General features: G+C 40.0%; 1 protein-coding gene across 1 annotated transcript in view; it reads right to left on the reverse strand.

The window, feature by feature from the left end:
* Positions 1-21,109, reverse strand: part of SESN3 (sestrin 3) — an 85,136-nt gene extending 64,027 nt beyond the window's left edge. The window contains exon 1 of the mRNA XM_070749650.1: positions 20,768-21,109. Coding sequence (XP_070605751.1) covers positions 20,768-20,881 — 114 coding nt within the window. The 5' untranslated portion in view covers positions 20,882-21,109. The remainder of the gene's footprint in view (positions 1-20,767) is intronic.
* Between the last annotated feature and the right edge of the window lie 390 nt (positions 21,110-21,499).

A 21,499-nucleotide genomic window follows, 5' to 3' on the forward strand; every position in this document is an offset into this window, starting at 1 on the left:
TTATACTGTTTAATGGTAATGAAGAATTCTTCTCCCTCCATCACCATCTCCTGGGTGGCCCTTGAGATTGTATTTATTTTTTATTTTTTTTTGTGAATGCAATGACTGAACTCTTAAATTGCATTTAGCAAAGGATCAGGTATAAGTAGTTATAATTATCTAAGTTTAAAACACCAGACAATTGGATCACACAGTAGAATCTACAACAGGGCATGCACTACAGGTCGTCCTCACGTTATGACCATAATTGAGCCGAATATTTCTGTTGCTAAGTGAAACATTTGTTAAGTAAATTTTGCCTGATTTTACGACCTTTCTTGCCACAGTTAAAGCAATTACTGCAGTTGTTAAGTTAGTGTCATGGTTGCTAACTGAATCTAAGAGGTCAGTAAGGGGCGTACATAAGTGCACTGGTGTGCCTTTTGTCCCCTGTCCAATTGTCTTTCCTTTCTCTCACTTATCATATATATTTTCTTTCTTTCATATATCCTCTCCTCTAAGTTCACTTTACCCTTATATATATTACTACATGTCTATTTTTCTTCCTATGTATTTGTGTATTGGACAAATGAATAAATAAATAAATAAAATAAAATAAAAATAAATCTGGCTTCTGCATTGACTTTACTGATCAGGAAGTTACACAAGGTGTAAACCAGTGATTCCCAACCTGGGGATCGGGACCCCTTTGGCGGGGTGTCAAACGATTGTTTCACAGGGGTCGCCTAAGTAAGACCCTGGGAAAAGACAAATTTCCCATGGTGTTAGGAACTAAAGCTTCTGTTCTGGTGCCTTGGAACATACTTTTACAATCCGACCAATCAGGCATTTACAGTGGGGGTGTCCCTCTGACCTTCCTGCCAATCAGCTTAAAGTTCTGTTGGGAGAACTGGTGCTAGACTTATGGTTGGGGGTCACCACAACATGAGGAACTGCATTAAGGCAGTGTTTTTCAACCAGTGTGCCGCGAGACATGGTCAGGTGTGCCGCGAAGCTCAGAAAGAAAGAAAGCAAGAGAGAGAGAAAGCAAGAGAGAAAGAAAGCAAGAGAGAGAGAAAAAGAAAGCAAGAGAGAGAAAGAGCGAGCGAGAGAGAAAGAGAACAAGAGAGAAAGAAAGCAAGACAGAGAGAGAGAAAGAGAGGGAGAAAGAAAGCAAGGGAGAGAGAAGGAAAGAGAGGGAGGGAAGGAGAGAGAGAGAAAGACAGAGGGACGTAGAGAGGGAGAGAGAAAGAGAGAAAAAAAGAGAGGAAGGAAGAGAAAGAAAGGGATGGAGAGAGAGAGAAAGAAAGAGGAAGGAAGGGAGAGAAAGAGGGAGGGAGAAAGAAATAGAGCGAAGGGGAGGAAGAGAGAGAGAGAATTTTCTTGTCCAAACTTTTTTTAGCCCCCTTCCCCCCGCTCCATGTGCCCCAGGGTTTCGTAAATGTAAAAAATGTGCAACGGCTCAAAAAAGGTTGAAAATCACTGCATTAAGGGGTCACAGCACTAGAAAGGTTGAGAATCACTGGTGTAAACATAGCCACAGGACACTCAGCCGTCATAGACACGATGCCAAGCATCTGAAATTTGATCACGTGACCATGAGGAGGCTGCAACGGCCGTTAAGTGTGAAAAATGGCCATAAGGCACTTTTTACAGTGCTGTTGCAACTTTGAACGGTCACTCAATGAACTGTTGTGAAGTTGAGGACTACCTAGGATTCAGCTCAGCCAGAGCTCAAGGTGAAGGATGTTGCACAGACTATATTTCAGCATTAGGAAGGTCAGAAAAAGCAAAAAAACCCAACTGCTCGACTTCCCAGTTTTACAAGCAAGAGAAGGAAGATATGAGAACTGACTGTGAACCTGGCAGCCTTCCAGACAAAAGTATGTTGACCCACCCATTCAGAGCCAGATTTTCAGCTCAGCGAGTAGAATAACAGCGTCCCTTTACTTGTTTACTCTTATCCCCGGTGGGAATTAGGAGCAGAAGTTAGAGCCCAATCCCCCTCCCCACCCAACCCCAGCTTGTTTGGATAAAAGAAGGACTGTGTCTGCTTTGCAACCAGAAAGACATGTGCTTTGTATCAAAACAAAATGGCAACTCTCAAAACGGCCACCATCCTTTAAAAAGAAGGGCCAGGCGGTCCTAAATTGCACGATGGGGTATATTCTAAATTCATGCTGAAATGAACTGCCAAATGGAGCTCCCTGTTAACAGCTAAGTGTTCCTCGTGCTAATATGTAAAGAAGGGGTGTCAAACTCAAGGCCTGGGGGCCAGATCCGGACCATGGGATGCTTAGATCTGGCCCGTGGGGGCCACCCCGGAAACACAAAGGACTGGTCCGCTGTGCCTTTGCCAGCAAAAATGGAGGGTTGCAGGAAGCCGTTGCAGCCAAAAATGTAGCTTACGTGCATGGATGGTTACGTGCCTGTTTTCACTGGCAGAGCACTTGGGCTGCCACAGGCAACCCCGATACAAGTGATGTCGATCTGGCCATACCCATCCTGACCATGCCCACGAAGGTCAAACACAACCCTGATGTGGCCTCAGGGGCGGCTTCCTCTTACTATCCTACTGGTGCCCTGCCTGCACATCACAATGTTTTGCTCGTGCGCATCCCTTCATGTAATTTATTTTATTTATTAGATTTGTATGCCGCCCCTTTCCGTAGACTCGGGGCGGCTCACAACACAATAAAAACAGTTTATAACAAATCTAATAATTTACAATATAAAATATTAAAAAACCCCCATTATTAAACAGACATACACACAAGCATACCATACATAAATTGTATAGACCCGGGGGAGATATCTCAGTTCCCCCATGCCTGACGACAAAGGTGGGTTTTAAGGAGTTTGCGAAAGGTGAGGAGGGTAGGGGCAGTTCTAATCTCTGGGGGGAGCTGGTTCCAGAGAGTCGGGGCCACCACAGAGGAGGCTCTTCCCCTGGGGCCCGCCAACCGACATTGTTTAGTTGACGGGACCCAGAGAAGGCCCACTCTGTGGGACCTAATCGGTTGCTGGGATTCGTGCGGCAGAAGGCGATCTCGGAGATATTCTGGTCCGATGCCATGAAGGGCTTTAAAGGTCATAACCAACACTTTGAATTGTGACCGGAAATTGATCGGCAACCAATGCAGACTGCGGAGTGTTGGTGTGACATGGGCATACCTAGGGAAGCCCATGACTGCTCTCGCAGCTGCATTCTGCATGACCTGAAGTTTCCGAACACTTTTCAAAGGTAGCCCCATGTAGAGAGCATTACAGTAGTCAAGCCTCGAGGTGATGAGGGCATGAGTGACTGTGAGCAGTGAGTCCCGGTCCAAATAGGGCCGCAACTGGTGCACCAGGCGAACCTGGGCAAACGCCCCCCTCGCCATAGCTGAAAGATGGTTCTCTAATGTGAGCTGTGGATCGAGGAGGACGCCCAAGTTGCGGACCCTCTCCGAGGGGGTCAATAATTCCCCCCCCAGGGTGATGGATGGACAGGTGGGATTGTCCTTTTCTTCCGCACATGCGCAGATAGACAATTTTCCTTCTGTGCATATTCAAGGAGCAAAAAAAAAAAGACTGAACATTAGGAAAAGAGGATGGCGGCCCACACGGATGGGCAAAGACAACATTGGTGCCGTCATGCACAAAATGTTTAATCGGTGGGCCACTACCAGAGCGACGCACCGGTAGGAAACCACCTCTGTGTGGTCTTCAATGAAATCGAGTTTGACACCTGATGTAAAGCAATCCCTAGTCTTCCAAGCGATTTCTTAAGGATTCTAGGAACACTTGTGCTCACTTATTTTCATATAATATTTGGAAGAAAACTGTTTGTCCAGTAGGTGCATGGATGGTTCGTGATGATATTAGCTCTTGTGTAATGAACTTAAAAAATTTGGAAAGCACCCAACAAACTCTTAAGCTAGATTAGGAAAATAGTGCAAACACCGAGGGATTCAAAAAAATATATCCACTAATCTAAGGATGATTGAGCAATTGATAAAAATGACTTAATCCTGTTTTGGAATTTTTTTAAAGGGATCTTAACTTGAATTAATTCAAGTCTATCCTCCTCAGTCAAAAACAGACCAGTCTGTGTACATAAAGAAAGTTCAATTGTACAACAGCAGTCAACTGTCTTCAGAATCAGAGCCTACATATATTAGCAATAGTAAAGCTATTAAGGAATATGCCTAAATCTAGCATGCTTATACTGTATGTCTATATGATTTATATGATTCTTGGCATCTCAACAAATCCTGATTTATGTTAACATTGCCTAACTGTGTCAACATGGATATACTTCTTTGGAACCTAATGAAGTGGATCATATTAGTGACAGCAAAGGTTAATTCAATAACAGTGGATGTAGAATCATATGAAGGCTGCATAAAAGCTTGGCATTATGATATGCAAGTTTTTTAAAAATTGCAAAGACGAAAGGTAAGAATAATGAATGAAGGGATTGCCCAAGACAGAGATGCAGTTGTATATTATTGCTCTCTCTTGTTGGGTTGCACACAATTCATGACTTCAAATAATTAACGCAGAGACAACACCATAGTTGCACTTAACAACAGCAAACTGCTATTTTTATATCACTAAACAGGATGCTTGGTGTTATTATGTGCTGCTACTTGCCTGTTTTTCATGAAACATTAAAATAAATCTTTTTAATTTCTGGAAGAAGATTTGAACCCCACGGAATAAGATCTGGCCATCTCACCTAGAGAGCTGCAATAAAGGATAAAATCTGTCACGCGGTGCCTCCTGGTGATCAGCGTAAATAGAAATTAGGCTATACTTGTGCGTGCATCTTATACATCACTACGTCTTACAGTCCAAAAAATACGATAAGTAACTCTCAGGACTTGTCCTTCTTGGAAGCCTGGGCGCACGGTCAGCAAAAGACAAATTATGGCTTCTCCACCTGGAGATGGGGGGTTTCCAAACTAACTCGATTCCAACCCAGTTAGCCGCCATGACTTGTTAAATGTCACTTAGAAGCTTTCAACCAGGGTATGGATTGAATAAAACGCAACCTTTTTCAACTGAACCCATCATCTGGCATTCATATACCTACATTACATTTGACTATGAACATTCAAATCTAATGAGCCGAGGTGGTGCAGTGGATAGAGTGCAGTACTGCAGGTCACTAAAGCTGACTGCTAGATCTGCAGGTCAGCGGTTCAAATCTCATCACCGGCTCAAGGTTGACTCAGCCTTCCATCCTTCCAAGATGGGTAAAATGAGGACCCGGATTGTGGGGGCAATATGCTGGCTCTGTTAAAAAGTGCTATTGCTAACCTGTTGTAAGCCGCCCTGAGTCTAAGGAGAATGGCAGCATTAAAAAATTGAATAGATAAATAAATAAATAAATAAATTTTGAAAAAAATGCTGGCTACATAATATGCAACAAACTTTAAATGCTCATTTCTATTAATAAAAAAAGCAGAAATGATTTTTCAGCAGAGAAGCAACATGAAATTTGTCTTCTCTTCTAAGGCTGATTGATTTAAATATAGGTAATTTAAACTATGATTAAAAATTACTGGGTTTTGTTTTTATTTTAAAAAAACCTTAATGCAACTTATTTTGCATTGCTTGACAAGAAATATTCATCATCTCTTTTCTAAATAGTCAATGTCACCACTAAAAATATTTATGAGGACATATTATTTGTATTGTACCGTTTTCATTTTTTGCAATCATGTCATGCATCTTTGGAACACTGTATACTGTGTATAATTGTTTAAAAAGTATAATGTTTCTATTAAATAATCTGATATAGAGATTCTTTACAACTAGTTAATGTTAACTATGATATTTTTAGGACGATCAGACGCACCAGAGTATAAGATGAATTAAGATTTTGAAGAGGTAAACAGGAAAAAAAAAGTTTTTGCCCTTCCCAGCCCCCTGGGAGCACTCTGTAAGCCTTCATAAAATATAGATTTTTTAAAAAAACCAACATATTGGGTAATCTACATGTTAGGCTGCACTGATTCATTTTAGAATTCTACAGCAAATGTGTTCGTATTTATGTTTAGCATTAACTTCAGTTATTATTTAACAGAAAATTGGCACACATTTGCACATTGATTTTTTCCATACTGTTTTTCCATGGCAACTCCCTTCTCTTTGTTTTATTTAATACTGAAATCTAGAAGAATCTGATTTTGCAAATTTACAGAGAATTTCATCTCTCCTTGCCAGTAGTGAAACCAGCCTATCCAAGCAAATAGTGTAAGCACATTGGGAAGATAAATAGTATGGTTATAACAAGTCCTTATTACTCAAATATATGTTTGTCCAGAGGTACAGTTAATCCTGGATTTACAACAGTTCGTTTTGTGACTATTTGAAGTTACAAGGGCACTGAAAAAAGTGACTTACAATCATTTTTTACACTTATGACCATTTTCACAATGACCAATTCATTTGTAGTTCCCAGATAATGACAAAGATATATTTTGCCAATTATATTTTTTGTATACACTTGATCAATAGATAGTGGAAATACTGTAGCTATATATATATATCTAATTTTTAGAAGCTCTTTACAGTATTTTTGGAATAATGTAGCTAATATATATCTAATTTTTAGAAGCTCTTTGACTAAGTGCATTTGGATTAGCAATTCAGTTAAGTATGGGCTCCCTGGAATGCCCAAGGAAACTAATGATAATCTAGGGTTCCTCATAAACCTGGAATAAAATATCACCTACAGACAGCACCAGAGAATTGAGTTTCTTCAACATGTCTATTACTGTTTTGGATGAAGAAGAAGGAATGTTTGGGTGCAATTATTCATATAGACAGACCTCTATTTACAAGAATTTCTTTAATGAGCGGTCCAAGTTACAACAACACTGGGAAAAAAATCACATGTGACATTATTCACACTTACAAGCGTTGTAGCATCCCCATGGTCACATGATCAAAATTCAGACAATTGGCAATTGACTCATATGACGGTCGTAATATTCCGGAGTCATGTGATCACCAATTGGGACCTTCTGGCAAGCAAAGTTGATGGGGAAACCAGATTCACTTAACAATTATGGTGAGAAAAGTGGTAAAATGGGGCAAAACTCACTGAACAGCTGTCTCACTTAGCAAGATAAATTTGTTTTCTTTGAATTTCACTTTCATCTACATGCTGAATTAAACAAGGGTTAATCTAATTTAATAGCTCTTTTAAAAAAATAATGACAGCGACTTTCACAAATAATTTTCTAGTTACAGCTGTCAAAATGTTTCGGCAGGGCTGGAGAATGAAAACAAGCAGCAAATTAGTGGTGAATACTTAAAACATTTGAGCTTCTTTTAGAGATCTGTACTAACAGCACTCCTATAACAAAATACATCGTGACTCCTTCAAGTCAGATATGAAATCTGCACAGTAAAATATTTGGCAGCATTCTTAAAATCCTCATCAAAACCACAGCCTTCTCTTTAACCGCCATTTAATCAGTTAAACATGATGGAATTTCTTATCTCCCTTGATCAACCACTCAAAAGGCCGCTTGAAAAATAAAAGAATGCCAACACATGTCTCTTCCATTATATCTACTTAATTTTTTTCAAATTGCTTGGTTCTTGGCAATAACAATTTAACTTTGGTAGGCTGCATTCTGGCATTCGCTTGCCACTGTTGGTCAACAATGAAAAAGGTTATGGGTTTTTTTGCAAAAACTGAAGAGAACATGTCTTCTTGCTTCTATAAAGCTTCTTATTGGAGAATTCTGCTGAAAAAGAATACCATTCGGTGGCTTACAAGGACTGAAAGACTCTGGATTGTTCAGGTGGGGGGAAAAACAGAGAAAAATGACACAGTAAGAATCACTAACTCACACTGTCAGCAAACACTGGTTTACCCTTGTCCCAGAAGGGCAAGATTACAGTAGAAACAGCTCAACTTTCCTGGTTAGGCAAAACATCTATCCATTGCTTTTTCTCAGTCTGCTTTGGAAGGTGAAAACTGAAGTTGTTCATATTACATTTAAGATACATATCTAACACTTTCCAGAAAAAAAAATGGAACGGGAGAAATTGATGTCAGAAAATAAGTCTGTGCACTACTACAGGGCCCCCCAAACTTTTGGACCGCAGGGAAGACCAAGGTCATAATTTTAAATCATGCAGACCACCAAATTCATCGTTTTAAATCCCATGGACCCTAATCGATAAAGTCCCACAAGCCACTAATATGAATTTTTTAAAAGATAAATTCATTTGTAAAGTAATCATCAGAGAAATTCCATTTTATCAATATGAAATGCACCTATTTAACATAATAAAATTATAAATGCTTATTTAATCATAAACAAAACCTTTAAAGGTTGTTTAAGTGTAACAAAATTATTAAAGATAGTGTAATTATTACAAAATAATTGAAGCTTATTTGATGGTGGCTTGCTGATGTTGTTGGGAAAGTCAGTCCCATATTCCAGAGCTGTAGCTGTAGTCCCTTCCTTCCCCTCTCCTTCCTTTCCTTTCTTCTTCTTCCTTTCCTCTCCTCTCATCTCCTTTCCTTTTTTCTTCCTGGACTGCATTAATTGCACTCGGCCATATCTGGCCCAGGGGCCAAAATTTCTCCACGGACCACCAAAATTTTCTCGTGATGACCCGTGCTCTACTGAGTATACTGATTAGAGACCCAAGACTAGATATAGCTTCCATACACCATGCAAAAATTAGGTGATATATAAGCTAACCCAGTGTTTCCCAACCTTGGCAACTTGAAGATATTTGGACTTCAACAACCAGAATTCCCCAGCCAGCAAATGCTGGCTGGGGAATTCTGGGAGTTGAAGTCCAGATATCTTCAAGTTGCCAAGGTTAGGAAACACTGAGCTAACCTACTTCTGGAACTCGTTAGAATTTTTGATAAACTGAATATGAGAACCATAGAAATCAAGCTGGCAGTTCAGCCTAGCTATGAATAATTTGTACCAGATTTATCTTATGCAACTGTTAGCAATTACAAACATACAGTGGTGCTACAACATAGAAACTTTAGGGAAGAACGAAAAACAGTTAAATTTGGCTTACTGGAATTGAACCCATATGAGATTAAATCCAGAATCTAATGTTACTACCTACATACTTCACTCTTCTATCTAGACTGCAATTGTAATATTTCCAAGTTTTCATGGACAGCATTATTCTACAACAGGGGTGTCACTCTTGCGTCATCATGGCGGCATCCAGTGATGTATCGGGACTTCCCCCCCCCTTCACTAATCCAGGGTGGGGTGGGGCCAGCACATGACGCATCTGGCCCGCAGGCTGTGAGTTTGACACCCCTGGTTTACCAGTAGTATCCAAATGGGAAACCAATGACTATGAAAATTATATATGAGATCATTCCAAATGTTGACCTGACTAAATTGACCTATGGTACTGATGCAGTTGTGGGTTGCTCCTTTCGCGGTGGTGGTGGGAGTCTCCACCCACCTGCCTTGGATGCTTCTGCGTATGCGTGCCTGTGAACCGCTACCAATGGGTTCTAGAACCCACTACTGTACTAATGATATATTAACTAGGTCAGTGATGGCGAACCTTTTTTTCCTCGGATGCTCAAAGAGTATAAGCAGGTGCTATCGCACATCCGCAAGTGCCCGCACCCATAATTCAATGCTCAGGGAGGGTGAAAACAGCCTCCCCCATCCCCCGCGGAGGCCCTCTGAACTAGGTGATATACAAAACCCATTGGCCAAAAATAGATTTAATACAATTAAGTTAATGTCGAGCAGGAACCAAACATTACTTTATTAGAATGAGTGTTGCCTGTTGTGTATCCCAGTCTTCATAACCTATATTACGAAGCAAATAAACCGTTCTCTAATTAAGATTTAGGGCCCGCTTTATCCTTAAAGCACTAGGTGAACACAGAGGTATCATTTTTTTAAATGCTCACAATAACCCTGTGAGGCAGGACACTATTACAACTACTTTACAAATGGCAACCAAAGAAATGAGCAACTTTTTTGAAGTCAACAAGCAAGACAACTGGAAATGCATGACAGGTAAACCAGGTAAACCTACATAGATACATGTAACTCTATAGCTATTGATGGCTCACATGTAAAAGTTAATGATGTGTGGATGATACAGCTTTTGTTAAGATAACAGTAGAAGCCACAGCTGCATACCTAGATAAATTTCCCTTTGAGTTTCTTGTAAGTTTGTGGATATTATCCATATAACTTTTGTGGCAACAATATTGAAGTGGTTTGCCACTGCTTTCACCCAGATTTTATAACTTTCTAATCTACCCTACTGCCTTGTTACTTTTTGGTTGTCTTCTATTAAATACTGACCATGTCCAAATCTAAACAATTTTTGAGATCTTCAAGTAATTTAGGGGACCCCCCCCCCTTCTTTGCCTGATATCCTGTTGCTGCTAAAATTATTGGAAACTGTTGGCAAAGTCAGATACTGACAGATCCATGTTTTCAAAACGAGAGACATGTTAGTATGTTAAACAAACATAATCACCAGTTATATCTATTAATATCTTCGTATTTCATTTAGAAATATGCTGTTTTTTTGAAGATACTGAAACTAGTGAGGTGATTATGATCGTTCCAAAGAAAGAATCAGAAAAGATTTCATCTTTGCCTTATTTATTAGGTCTTGGACTTTGAGTTGTCGTTTTATTGCCTTAACTGGTAAAACCTCTACCTACAAATTTATTTGTGTAAACCATTTGGGAATACTGCTCCCTCAATAGAAGTAATCTAGCCCTAAAGAGATTTCATCCAGATGTGATTAAGTTAAGCAGTTATCTAACATTTAAAAACTGGTACTGCCAGTCCATTCTTTCAAGTCTTGTAAAAACCTCAGCTTTTTATTAGACCATATAAAAATACAGTACTTATTTGTGTCTACCATTTAATACCTTGCCTTCAATTTTTTATTAGAAGACTGGATATAAGAAGGTTCAGCCTTGGCAAAATATTTACTTTTCCTATAGCAGTTTACTCAAAATCATGGCAGTTTTAAAATATTTACCACTATAATTCCCAAATCTGGGAATAATTATTCTTTACATTCTTGCTATATTTTCCTGTTAATGGACGGCAAGAAAAAATAATGCCACTAAACACTTCAAATTTTAAAATCTCTTACAGATTGCATCTTTAAAAAACATCTATTTTTTTTAAAAAAAGAAGTAAAAGCAAACAAACACTAACACGTAATGTACACAAGATACAGTTTAGCTGGAAGACAGGGCAGCCTACCAAAGTCTATTGTTGTAGGGATTGATACTCTCTCTAATTGATGTACATATCTTTTTTTACATATACCATGTTTTTTAAAAGATTACCAAGATCGAACTGGTAGCATTTGACTTTGATAAGCTATGGATGCAGTCCAGCTGCCCTTAAACACAAAATAATCTTGGCAAGGATAGTATGATTTCTGAAATTCCCTTTGTGATGGAAGTGAAAGAGGGTAACAGCTACCTCAAAGCTGCAAAGTTAATGTAACCATAAACTTTACTAATAGCATAGTATTATTCAAGTATATTTAGCCCACAATGGAGAATCTGGTCCTATAATAACTCTTTTTATGCTATATCAGTAACCTGGCTTGCTGCAATTTTTTTTTTTTACTTTAGTATAGCTAGCTATTCCTTGAATTATGATCACAATTGAGCTTGTAAAGTGAGACATTTGTTAAGTGAATATGCTCCCTTATACAACTTGTTTTTAAGTAAATGATTGCTATTGTTAAGTTAGTAATACGATTAAATGAATCTGGCTTCCTCATTGATTTTGCTTGTGAGAAGTTAGTAAAGGATGAACTCATGAGCCCGTTGCCAATTATTTTAATTTTAAGGACTACCTGTAATACTTGGAAGGCCATAGATTTTGCCTGCCTAATTTAAGGAGTAGTCTAATCTTGGGAATTAAGCAGGTTGATCCTGGTTTAGCATGTAGATGGTCACCTGAAATTCCAGGAATACTGGATATCCCGAAGAATTTTTTTAAAAAAAGTCTGGAACAATGACAAACCAATTCTAAAATGCTCCTGAGAAAAATGCTAGCAAACTCAAATGAAAGGGTTTCTTTTAGCAACTTCATTTTATCTTGATAAGTAGCAACCTTTATTATCTAATTCATATTATGCCACTTTGAACACATCTTTTTTAAAGATCTAAGGGTTCTGGGATCAACAGTTTTCTCTCTAGACCACGGGTGTCAAACTCGACATGTAATGTTTCTTTGTTTCTTTGTTTATGGGATTTATCTACTGCCCAACTCCAAACGGACTCTGGGCGGCCATCACATGGTGCCTTCGCGACGTTTTCCCCATTCACAGAGCTGGGGTGGGTGTGGCCTGTGCGTGACGCATCCGGCCTGCAGGCTGCCAGTTTGACAATCCCGCTCTGGACCATTACTATAATTTTACACTGCACCCTCCCCCTGCCAAATTCCTAGATTGAGAACCAAGAATTTATGTACCACACAGAAAGAAACTTTCCAGGTATAGAAAACAAAATGTTAAGGACAGTACTGGAACTTATTTTTCATACGATGCTCCATGCTCACTATTGTTATATAGGTTGGCTTTGTACCGGTAGCTCTCGAGTTAAAACCGTTTTAGTGACCGTTCGAAGTTACAATGGCACTGAAAAAATTTGACGCGTGGCCATTTTTCACACTTAATGAATGTTGCGGCATCCCCACGATCCTGTGATCAAAACTGAGACGCTTGGCAACTGACTTATGTTTATGACTATTGCAGTGTCCCGGGGTCATGTGATCACTTTTTGTGATCTTCTGACAAAGAAAGTGAATGGGAAAACTAGATTCACTTAACAGTGTTGCTAACTTAAGAGCAATAGCACTTAGCACTTCTAGACAGTGATGGGATTTGAATTTTTCTACCACCGGTTCTGTGGGCGTGGCTTGGTGGGCGTGACAGGGGAAGGATATTGTAAATTCTCCATTCCTACCCCACTCCAGGTAAAGGTTACTGCAAAATCCCCATTTCCTCCCGATCAGCTGGGACTCAGGAGGCAGAAAACAGATGGGGTGGGGCCAGTCTGCTTCTCCAAACTACTCAAAATTTCCGCTGCCGGTTCTCCAGTACTGGTCTGAACCTGCTGAATCCACCTCTGCTCCTAGACCACTTCACATTATTATTATTATTATTATTATTATTATTATTATTATTATTTATTAGATTTGTATGCCGTCCTTTTCCGTAGACTCGGGGTGGCTTACAGCAATGATAAAAACAATATATAATGACAAATCTAATAGTTAGAGTCTAAAATAACAATAATACATTTAAAAAGTCTAAAAAACAAAACAAAAACCCAATATATAAAAAACATACATATAGTCATATCATACACAGAAAACTACATAGGCAGGGGGAGATGTTTCAGTTCCCCCTCGCTTGACCACAGAGGTGGGTTTTAAGGAATTTACGAAAGGCAAGGAGGGTTTTACCGCCCACTCTAAGCAGTTTATAGAGTCAGCATAGTGCCCCCAACAATCTGGCTCCTCATTTTACCCATCTCAGAAGGATGGCTGGCTGAGTGAGCCTGGTGAGATCTGAACTGCCAAATTACAGGCAGCCGATTAGTCAGCAGAAGTAGCCTGCAGTATTGCACTGTAAGCACTGTGCCACTGTGGCTTAACCACTCACTTAACAAATCTCTCGCTTAGCAACTGAAATTTTGGGCTTAACTGATGTCAGAACTCGAGGACTACCTGTCTTTCCCACATCATACTAGTGCGGGGAAGTGTTGAAGAACATTTATAGTGGAATAGGCACATTGTGACGCTAAGATATTTTATGAAGTACAACTCCCAGAAAGCATTAGCCACATTTGAGGATTGCAGGGATTTCTAGTTGAGCAAATGTTTAAGTTTCCTACCCTGGTCTATACACTGGTTTCTAAAAATAAAATCTGAATTGGGGATTATGTGATTCACACTTCTATTCCATTGTCTGGATGGTGGAGCTTATTCCAAGACAGAAGACTACTTCAGCTTCAACCACAACAACACAAGAGCACGCAACAGATTCAAACTTAATACGAACTGCTCCAAACTTGACTGTAAAAAATATGATTTCAACAATCGAATTATCGAAGCTTGGAATTCATTGCCGGACTCAATTGTGTCAACACCTAACCCCCAACATTTCTCCCTTAGATTCTCCACGATTGACCTCTCCAGGGGCCAGTAAGGGGCGTACATAAGTGCACTGGTGTGCCTTTTGTCCCCTGTCCAATTGTCTTTCCTTTTTCTCACATCATATATATTTTCTTTCTTTCATATATCCTCTCCTCTAAGTTCACTTTACCCTTATATATATTACGACATGTCTATTTTTCTTCCTATTTATTTGTGTATTGGACAAATGAATAAATAAATAAATAAAATAAATAAGACCTCTAATGAAGGGAGAACTCAGCCAAGACTGGAATTCAGCTGTACATTTCTGTGCTTCTCAAGTTCATGAAATTTCTCACAAGTTGCAAAGGGGTGAGGGGTAAGTAAGATCAAGTAGGATGTGTAATATGAGCCAAGAGTTCATGAGGGTCTGGACAGCTAGAAGTAAATACATGTAGCATAGCCATTGGTTAGCATAGGATACAGGGTTTTTTTAATGAGTCTAAAGCACTTAACAGTACAGCTTTTATTTTCTTTCTTTTTTTTAAAAAAAATGTTTTATCCCCTACCCCCCCATGCCTGTTTTCCAGAGCCAAACCCTTCGGGAGAAGGGAAGAGAGAATTCTACAATTTCATGGCTTGAAAAACAACTTTGATTGGCACTTGGCCTCACAGAGGAAAGGGGAAAAAAAGAAAAACAGCTTTGGGACAAAGAGCACAAATATTTGAGCTCACCGACTTGCATGTTTCTTCATATTTACAAGAGAAATCATGATGCAAAGATAGAATTAGAAAGAGGCTGCCAAAGCGAGACTTGAGGTTTTCCCCACAGCACTGTGTGTGTGTGTGTGTGTGTGTGTGTGTGTGTGAGAGAGAGAGAGAGAGAGAGAGAGCTCAGAACAAAGGCAAACAAAACTTTTGCTGCAAGTTGATGCTTTTGCACAGCTCAGCAGTTTTAATTCATTTGCACTAGACAAATAAAAAACATCTGAGCTAATGCATTCAGTTATCTCTGTACTAAGAGATAAACCGATCGGAATATTGCTAACTGGTAGATGACCAGGATGTTAATATTGTTAAGAATGCGCTGAGAGAAGTTTGGGGTTTTTTTTTGGGAAGGTGGGGTGGGAGAAGCAGGCATTAGCAGAGTTTGGTTTATTATTTATAGGTTTTCGACTTTACTTACAGAGTTGGGAACAAGCATTACTGTCAAGTACTCCTTATCTCTTCCCCCTTTAGCCCTGTGCTCAATCACTACTTAGCTTAGATTCTTACTTGTGTTAATGTCCTTTGTAGGAGTTTAATTGGAGAGTTTCAACTTCGTGCCGAGTTTACAAGCCAGCCAGTTTACAAGCTTCCCCCCCCCCCCCAAGCCTGCCTGTTTTCCATAGAGAAGTGGAAAATAAGTGGAATTTGAAGACAGGGGGTGCAAGAATCACCAGTGAATTTCATTGGTGGACAAAGATCAGAACCAAAGTTAGAAACATAGAAGTCTGACGGCAGAAAAAGACCTCATGGTCCATCTAGTCTGCCCTTATACTATTTTCTGTATTTTATCTTAGGATGGATATATGTTTATCCCAGGCATGTTTAAATTCAGTTACTGTGGATTTATCTACCACGTCTGCGGGAAGTTTGTTCCAAGGATCTACTACTCTTTCAGTAAAATAATATTTTCTCATGTTGCTTTTGATCTTTCCCCCAACTAACTTCAGATTGTGTCCTTTTGTTCACTTTCCCATTAAAAACGCTTCCCTTCTGGACCTTATTTAACCCTTTAATATATTTAAATGTTTCGATCATGTCCCCCCCTTTTCCTTCTGTCCTCCAGACTATACAGATTGAGTTCATTAAGTCTTTCCTGATACGTTTTATGCTTAAGACCTTCCACCATTCTTATAGCCCGTCTTTGGACCCGTTCAATTTTGTCAATATCTTTTTGTAGGCGAGGTCTCCTCCTGTGTATACTATAATCTAGGGATCTCCAACCTTGGCAACTTTAAAGCCTGGCGCACTTCCAATTCCCAGAATTCCCTTGGAGGTCCACCAGTCTTAAAGTTGCCAAGGTTGGAGATCCCTGCTATAACCCATATTCTAATTGCTGTAAAAAAATAGCTATGGAATACAGCAGTGGTGGTGAACCTTTTTTTCCTCGAAAGAGCGTGGGCATGCACATGTGCAAGTGCCCACACTCATAATTCAATGCCTGCAGAGGGCGAAAACAGCTTCCCCCACCCCCTGGAGGCCCTTGGAAGCTGGAAACAGCCTGTTTCCCAATTTCTGGTGGACCCAGTAGGCTCGTGTTTCACCCTGCCCCAGGCTCCAAAGGTTTCTCTGGAGCCTGAGTAGGGTAAAAATGTCCTCCCCCATCTCCCCGGAGGCTTTCTGAAAGCCAAAAACACCCTCCCAGAGCCTCTGATCAAGCCAAAAATCAGCTGGCCGGCACACACATGCACGTTAGAGCTGAGTTAGGGTAACGGCTCGCGTGCCAGCAGATATGGCTCCGCGTGCCACCTGTGGCACTCGTGTTATAGGTTCGCCATCACTGGAATACAGTGTTGATGCGTTCGTAAGGACTTCTACCTGAGCTTCACCTGGTCAACAAATTAAATTGTATTTGGTTTATTTATTTGATTTATATCCCATCTTGTCAGGAGCTCAAGATGGGCACAGAGTGTTCTCTTTTCTTCAACATTCTATCACACAAAAAGGATGAAATCCAAATATATCATTCATTTGAATAAACTTGCACATGGGTGCACGCGATTATTCAAAGTCCCACTTCCTTGGCACCCGCCAACCTGCCTTCCTAGGGAAATTGCATTTACCAAAAATAAAAAGCTGAGATACCAAAAACAAAATATCAACCTCCATATCATGACTTTTTAAATTTATAAAATGCCTTTCGTAATCCAAGTCCCAGAAATCTCCTTGGAAATAAACCTTGCGAAGGATACCTCCAGGGACCTGGTGCAGGTACACACCCCCTGCCTGAAAAGCATAAAAGTTGCATGAAGTAGGAGCCACATAGATGGTACTTCTGTGAGGTATGTTTGTTAAATTAGGGACAATTGTAATTGTTAAATTACACAGCGGACGTTTCATGAGCAGAAAACTCTACTCACACAAGCAGTTATTTTGGAAGAACGCCTGCCGTGTTCTTGAAATTCCAGTTGTAATCACCATCCACCAAAATTCGAAGCCTTCTGTGCTTAGACATGATTTTGTTTACCAAGATTTATTGACCTGCCTTAATTCACACAACATACTGGCAATCATGATTTCCCCAAGGCATTAGGGACTTGGATGATACAACCGTGAAAACCAATAACACTGGGGCTTTGCTCACTTCTAGAACCAGATTGAGAGTTTCAAAAAGGAAATTAAACAAGTTGTTAGATACCATTCTATGTGAATAACAACAACGAATTGACTCTTTTGGGGGAAAAGTCTCTCTAGACCAGTGTTTCCCAACCTTGGCAACTTTTAGATATCTGGACTTCAACTCCCAGAATTCCCCAGCCAGCATTTGCTGGCTGGGGAATTCTGGGAGTTGAAGTCCAAATATCTTCAAGTTGCCAAGGTTGGGAAACACTGCTCTAGACGATTAACAATTTATATTTTTAATATCTTCCATACATTTTAAATAATCGAGCCATTTAAATTCAGGTCAACTTTTATTAATTGGATAAGACAAATCTATGCATATGTCTTAGATTTGTATTTCTATGATTACATAAAAACACTAACATGGACAGCAGCAGGAAGGCCTAGAGGAACGTTGTCCACAGGGTTGCGATGGGTTGGACACGACTTCGCAACTTACAAAATGCACGGATTTCTCTTGTCCAATCAATTACAGTATAGAAGTTTTCATTAAACTGATTATGTCCATAAAGATAGTGTTGACTCTTCACAATCACATAGATTTTCTCCAATAATTATAGTACATTATTATTTGAACAGACTAAAAACAATGTCACCTGTACTGATATTAATACAATAAACTTATGTATGCATCAACTGAGCCACAGTCTGATAAACTATGGTTTACTGAACAAACAACTGGATTCATATACTATATGATGTAATGCCTGGTTCAGACAACAAGTTAGAGTATAATATTGTTTGCATCATTGTGGTCTAGTGCAATGCATGTACCCAGCCAATGATATGCAGGGAAGAATGTTCCCCTAATTGTATACTTCAACATAACAAAGATCTCACAAAACATTGATGGAGCATAACCAATCAGCTGCACAAACATATCCATTTTCGCCAAGACTGATATTGAAAATATTTGGAAGACACACAAATCACTCAGTCTGATTGTACCAACCTCATTCTACCCAGCCATTTCTTACTTTTTCAATTTTATTCTTCCATCAGAAGGAATTTATTATTGTGATGGATAATACAGGAACAATAAATTCTGAAGAATGTATTAGTCTTTTAGTGTCCTTTGTTAAAAGTTCATCAGATGCAAAATCTTAGTACAGTATTGTCTAAAAGCATTTTCAATAGCAATAACTATATAATGAAGGTTGAGATGAGGAAAATACAGTGAAATTTTCATACACACAATATGCTAGGGAGAAATGGATACAAGAGACAATATCTATAGAGTTCAAAGCTTTAAAAGGGGAATACACAATTTAAACAAAAGAACATTGTCACAGTATTTGTTCTGAATTTTTCCAAGCTTGAATCTTCAGGGTCAATAGGGCCGAATTGAAATAATAAGGGGAAAAGCAATAGTATTCAAAAAAAACCAATAGAAATGCAACAATACAAACATTAGAGTTATTAAAATATGAACACACATCAGTTTAGTCTCCAACTGAAATCATTGGGATTTATAAGTGCTTATAATACTGGATGAAATATAGATATGTATGAATAATTTTTAATACAGCCTTCCCCATCTTAGCCCATATAAGGTGATTATAGAAACTGTCGTCCATCTGGAAGGCACCAGATTGGTGAAGGCTGATTTTAAGATATTAAATGAATCACAGTATGATTTTTTTTTAAACTGCAAATCATGAATCTGCTGTTTTAGCACTTGGATCTATGACACAACAAATATCATTTATATTTCTGGTGGAAGTGCAGAAGGCACTGCAGTGTTCAGTTATTTAGCAATTATCTATTTTTGTATTTTATTGCAGCAAAAAAATTACTAGCATTTCTTGTATTTTATTACTAGCACAAGGATTACTAGCATTTACAAAGATTCAATTCCTGCATCCATATTTACTTACAGTAAGCCCTATATTCTACCTGGATATCAAGTTATCACTTAGAGGTGATCAAAAGAACATCTCCACTCATTTTCTGGTATTACTGAACATGATTACCTACTACATTTGTTCCTGAATATCATGCACTGTTTTATTCAAAGCTGGTTTTTTTATACATTACCCCCAACTCTTTTCCTCTAAAAAAAGTGAAGTCTTAATTTTAAAAAAAATCCACATTTGTTTGGGAAAAGGCAAAACCAGAAGCACCACATACAGGAAAGGCACAATGGGAATGCAACATTACCAACCAAGTATTCACCCAACATGCAATCAGCATATAATTTGACACAAAAATACTAGGAATTTTATTGCCTGTGCTTTATTTTATATCCCTGAACCACGAGAAGAGATATAGGGAAATTCATTTATATTTATTGTCATTAAAAAATAAACTTAGCAAGTTAATACATATAGGTCTATATATACACAATTTCTCCTATATTTGTGTGTACATATATCTGAATGTAGAAGCAGAAAAGAAGTGTATGCATTTATGTGCATATATATATACAATTTCTCCTCTATTTGTGTGTACCTATATCTGAATGTAGAAGCAGAGAAGTGTATATGTTTATCTGCACATATAATTTCTATTTTGTGTGTACCTATATCTGAATGTAGAAGCAGAGAAGTATATGAGTTTTATGTGCACATATACACAATTTCTCCTCTATTTGTGTGTACCTATATCTGAATGTAGAAGCAGAGAAGTGTATATGTTCTTCTGCACATGTACACAATTTCTCCTATATTTGTGTGTACATATATCTGAATGTAGAATCAGAGAAGTGTTATGTGTTTATGTGCATCTATTTATAGATTTTTGAGGAAATCGTTAAAAAACCCTCCCAAGGTACAAAACAACCTGAAAACAATAACATATTATTATTATTATTAGTATTAATAACAACAACAACAACACAGCAAATGAGATAACTATCTGGATTATTATTATTATTAATAACTACAACAACACCACAGCAAATGAGATCACTATCTGGATTATTATTATTATTATTATTATTATTATTATTATTATTATTATTATTATTAAAAATATGATTTCTGCCCAGCCTCCCTCTCAAAGCCCTTCTCAGGAGGCGTGGCCGGAGCAAAAGCCGTCTTCCCTCACCTTTTCCTCGACCGGATCCTGACACCCCCCACCGTCCTCCCAGGAATACCGAACTACATAACCCCTTCATCCTCGCCCAACGCCGCGGATGATGGGTGCTGTCGTCCGGAAGAAGGGCACCGGGGGAGGCAAGGCGAAACAGCCCCCAAGGCATTTCGGGGGCGGGGGTGGTGGAAGAGAGAGAGAGAATGAGAAGGCAGACCCACCTGCCTCAGGACTTTCCGGCAGTTGCTACAGACCCGGCGCCCGTGCCCGCTGCTGTGGCCGTCGCCGGGGACCGTCGGAGGGCAAGACGTGGCGGCGGCGCTGCTTCGGTTCATGGTGCAGCCGGCGAGCGGAGGGGGGGAAGCAGAGGAGAGAAGCGGCGGAGGGCTCAACGTCCGGCTGTCTTCGGAGCCCGGCGGCGGCAGCAGCGACGGAGACTGCAACCCCAGCAGTAGCGCCTCCGGCCGCCGCCCCCTCCCCCCGCCCCTTCCAGCAGCGCCGCTCGGCTTCCCCACAGCCCAGGAACAGCCACTGCCATCCCTTCTCGCGCACACCCCTCCGCCGCGGCCAATCGGCGCGCTCAGACCACGCCCCCTCTCCCCCGCGGCCGGCCAATCCAAAAGCCGCAAGGGCGACAGCCAATCCGGGCGCTCCTCTCTCGGTCCTCATCTCCGGGCAAGTCTCTCCGAGTTTGAGGGGGGCGGTAACTCCAAGAAGGTAAAAAAAAAAAAAGAGGAGGGCGGGGCCAAGACCGCGCACGTTCCAGGTGGAGGTTTTGGAGGCTGGGCTTTCGTCCCCCCCACAACCAATCGGAGGTTGCCTCTGTCAAAGGGAACCGGGGAGACCGCGCGCGTGCGCGAGCGGTCGGGCGGTCGGTCACGCCCCCCCCCCTTTGGCAGCTCCCGGGGAATGAAGGAAGGAAAGCAAAGAGGGGACAAAAGAGAAAAAAGCGC

This window comes from Erythrolamprus reginae, chromosome 4 (assembly GCF_031021105.1).
Source record: "Erythrolamprus reginae isolate rEryReg1 chromosome 4, rEryReg1.hap1, whole genome shotgun sequence".
NCBI lineage: Eukaryota > Metazoa > Chordata > Lepidosauria > Squamata > Dipsadidae > Erythrolamprus > Erythrolamprus reginae.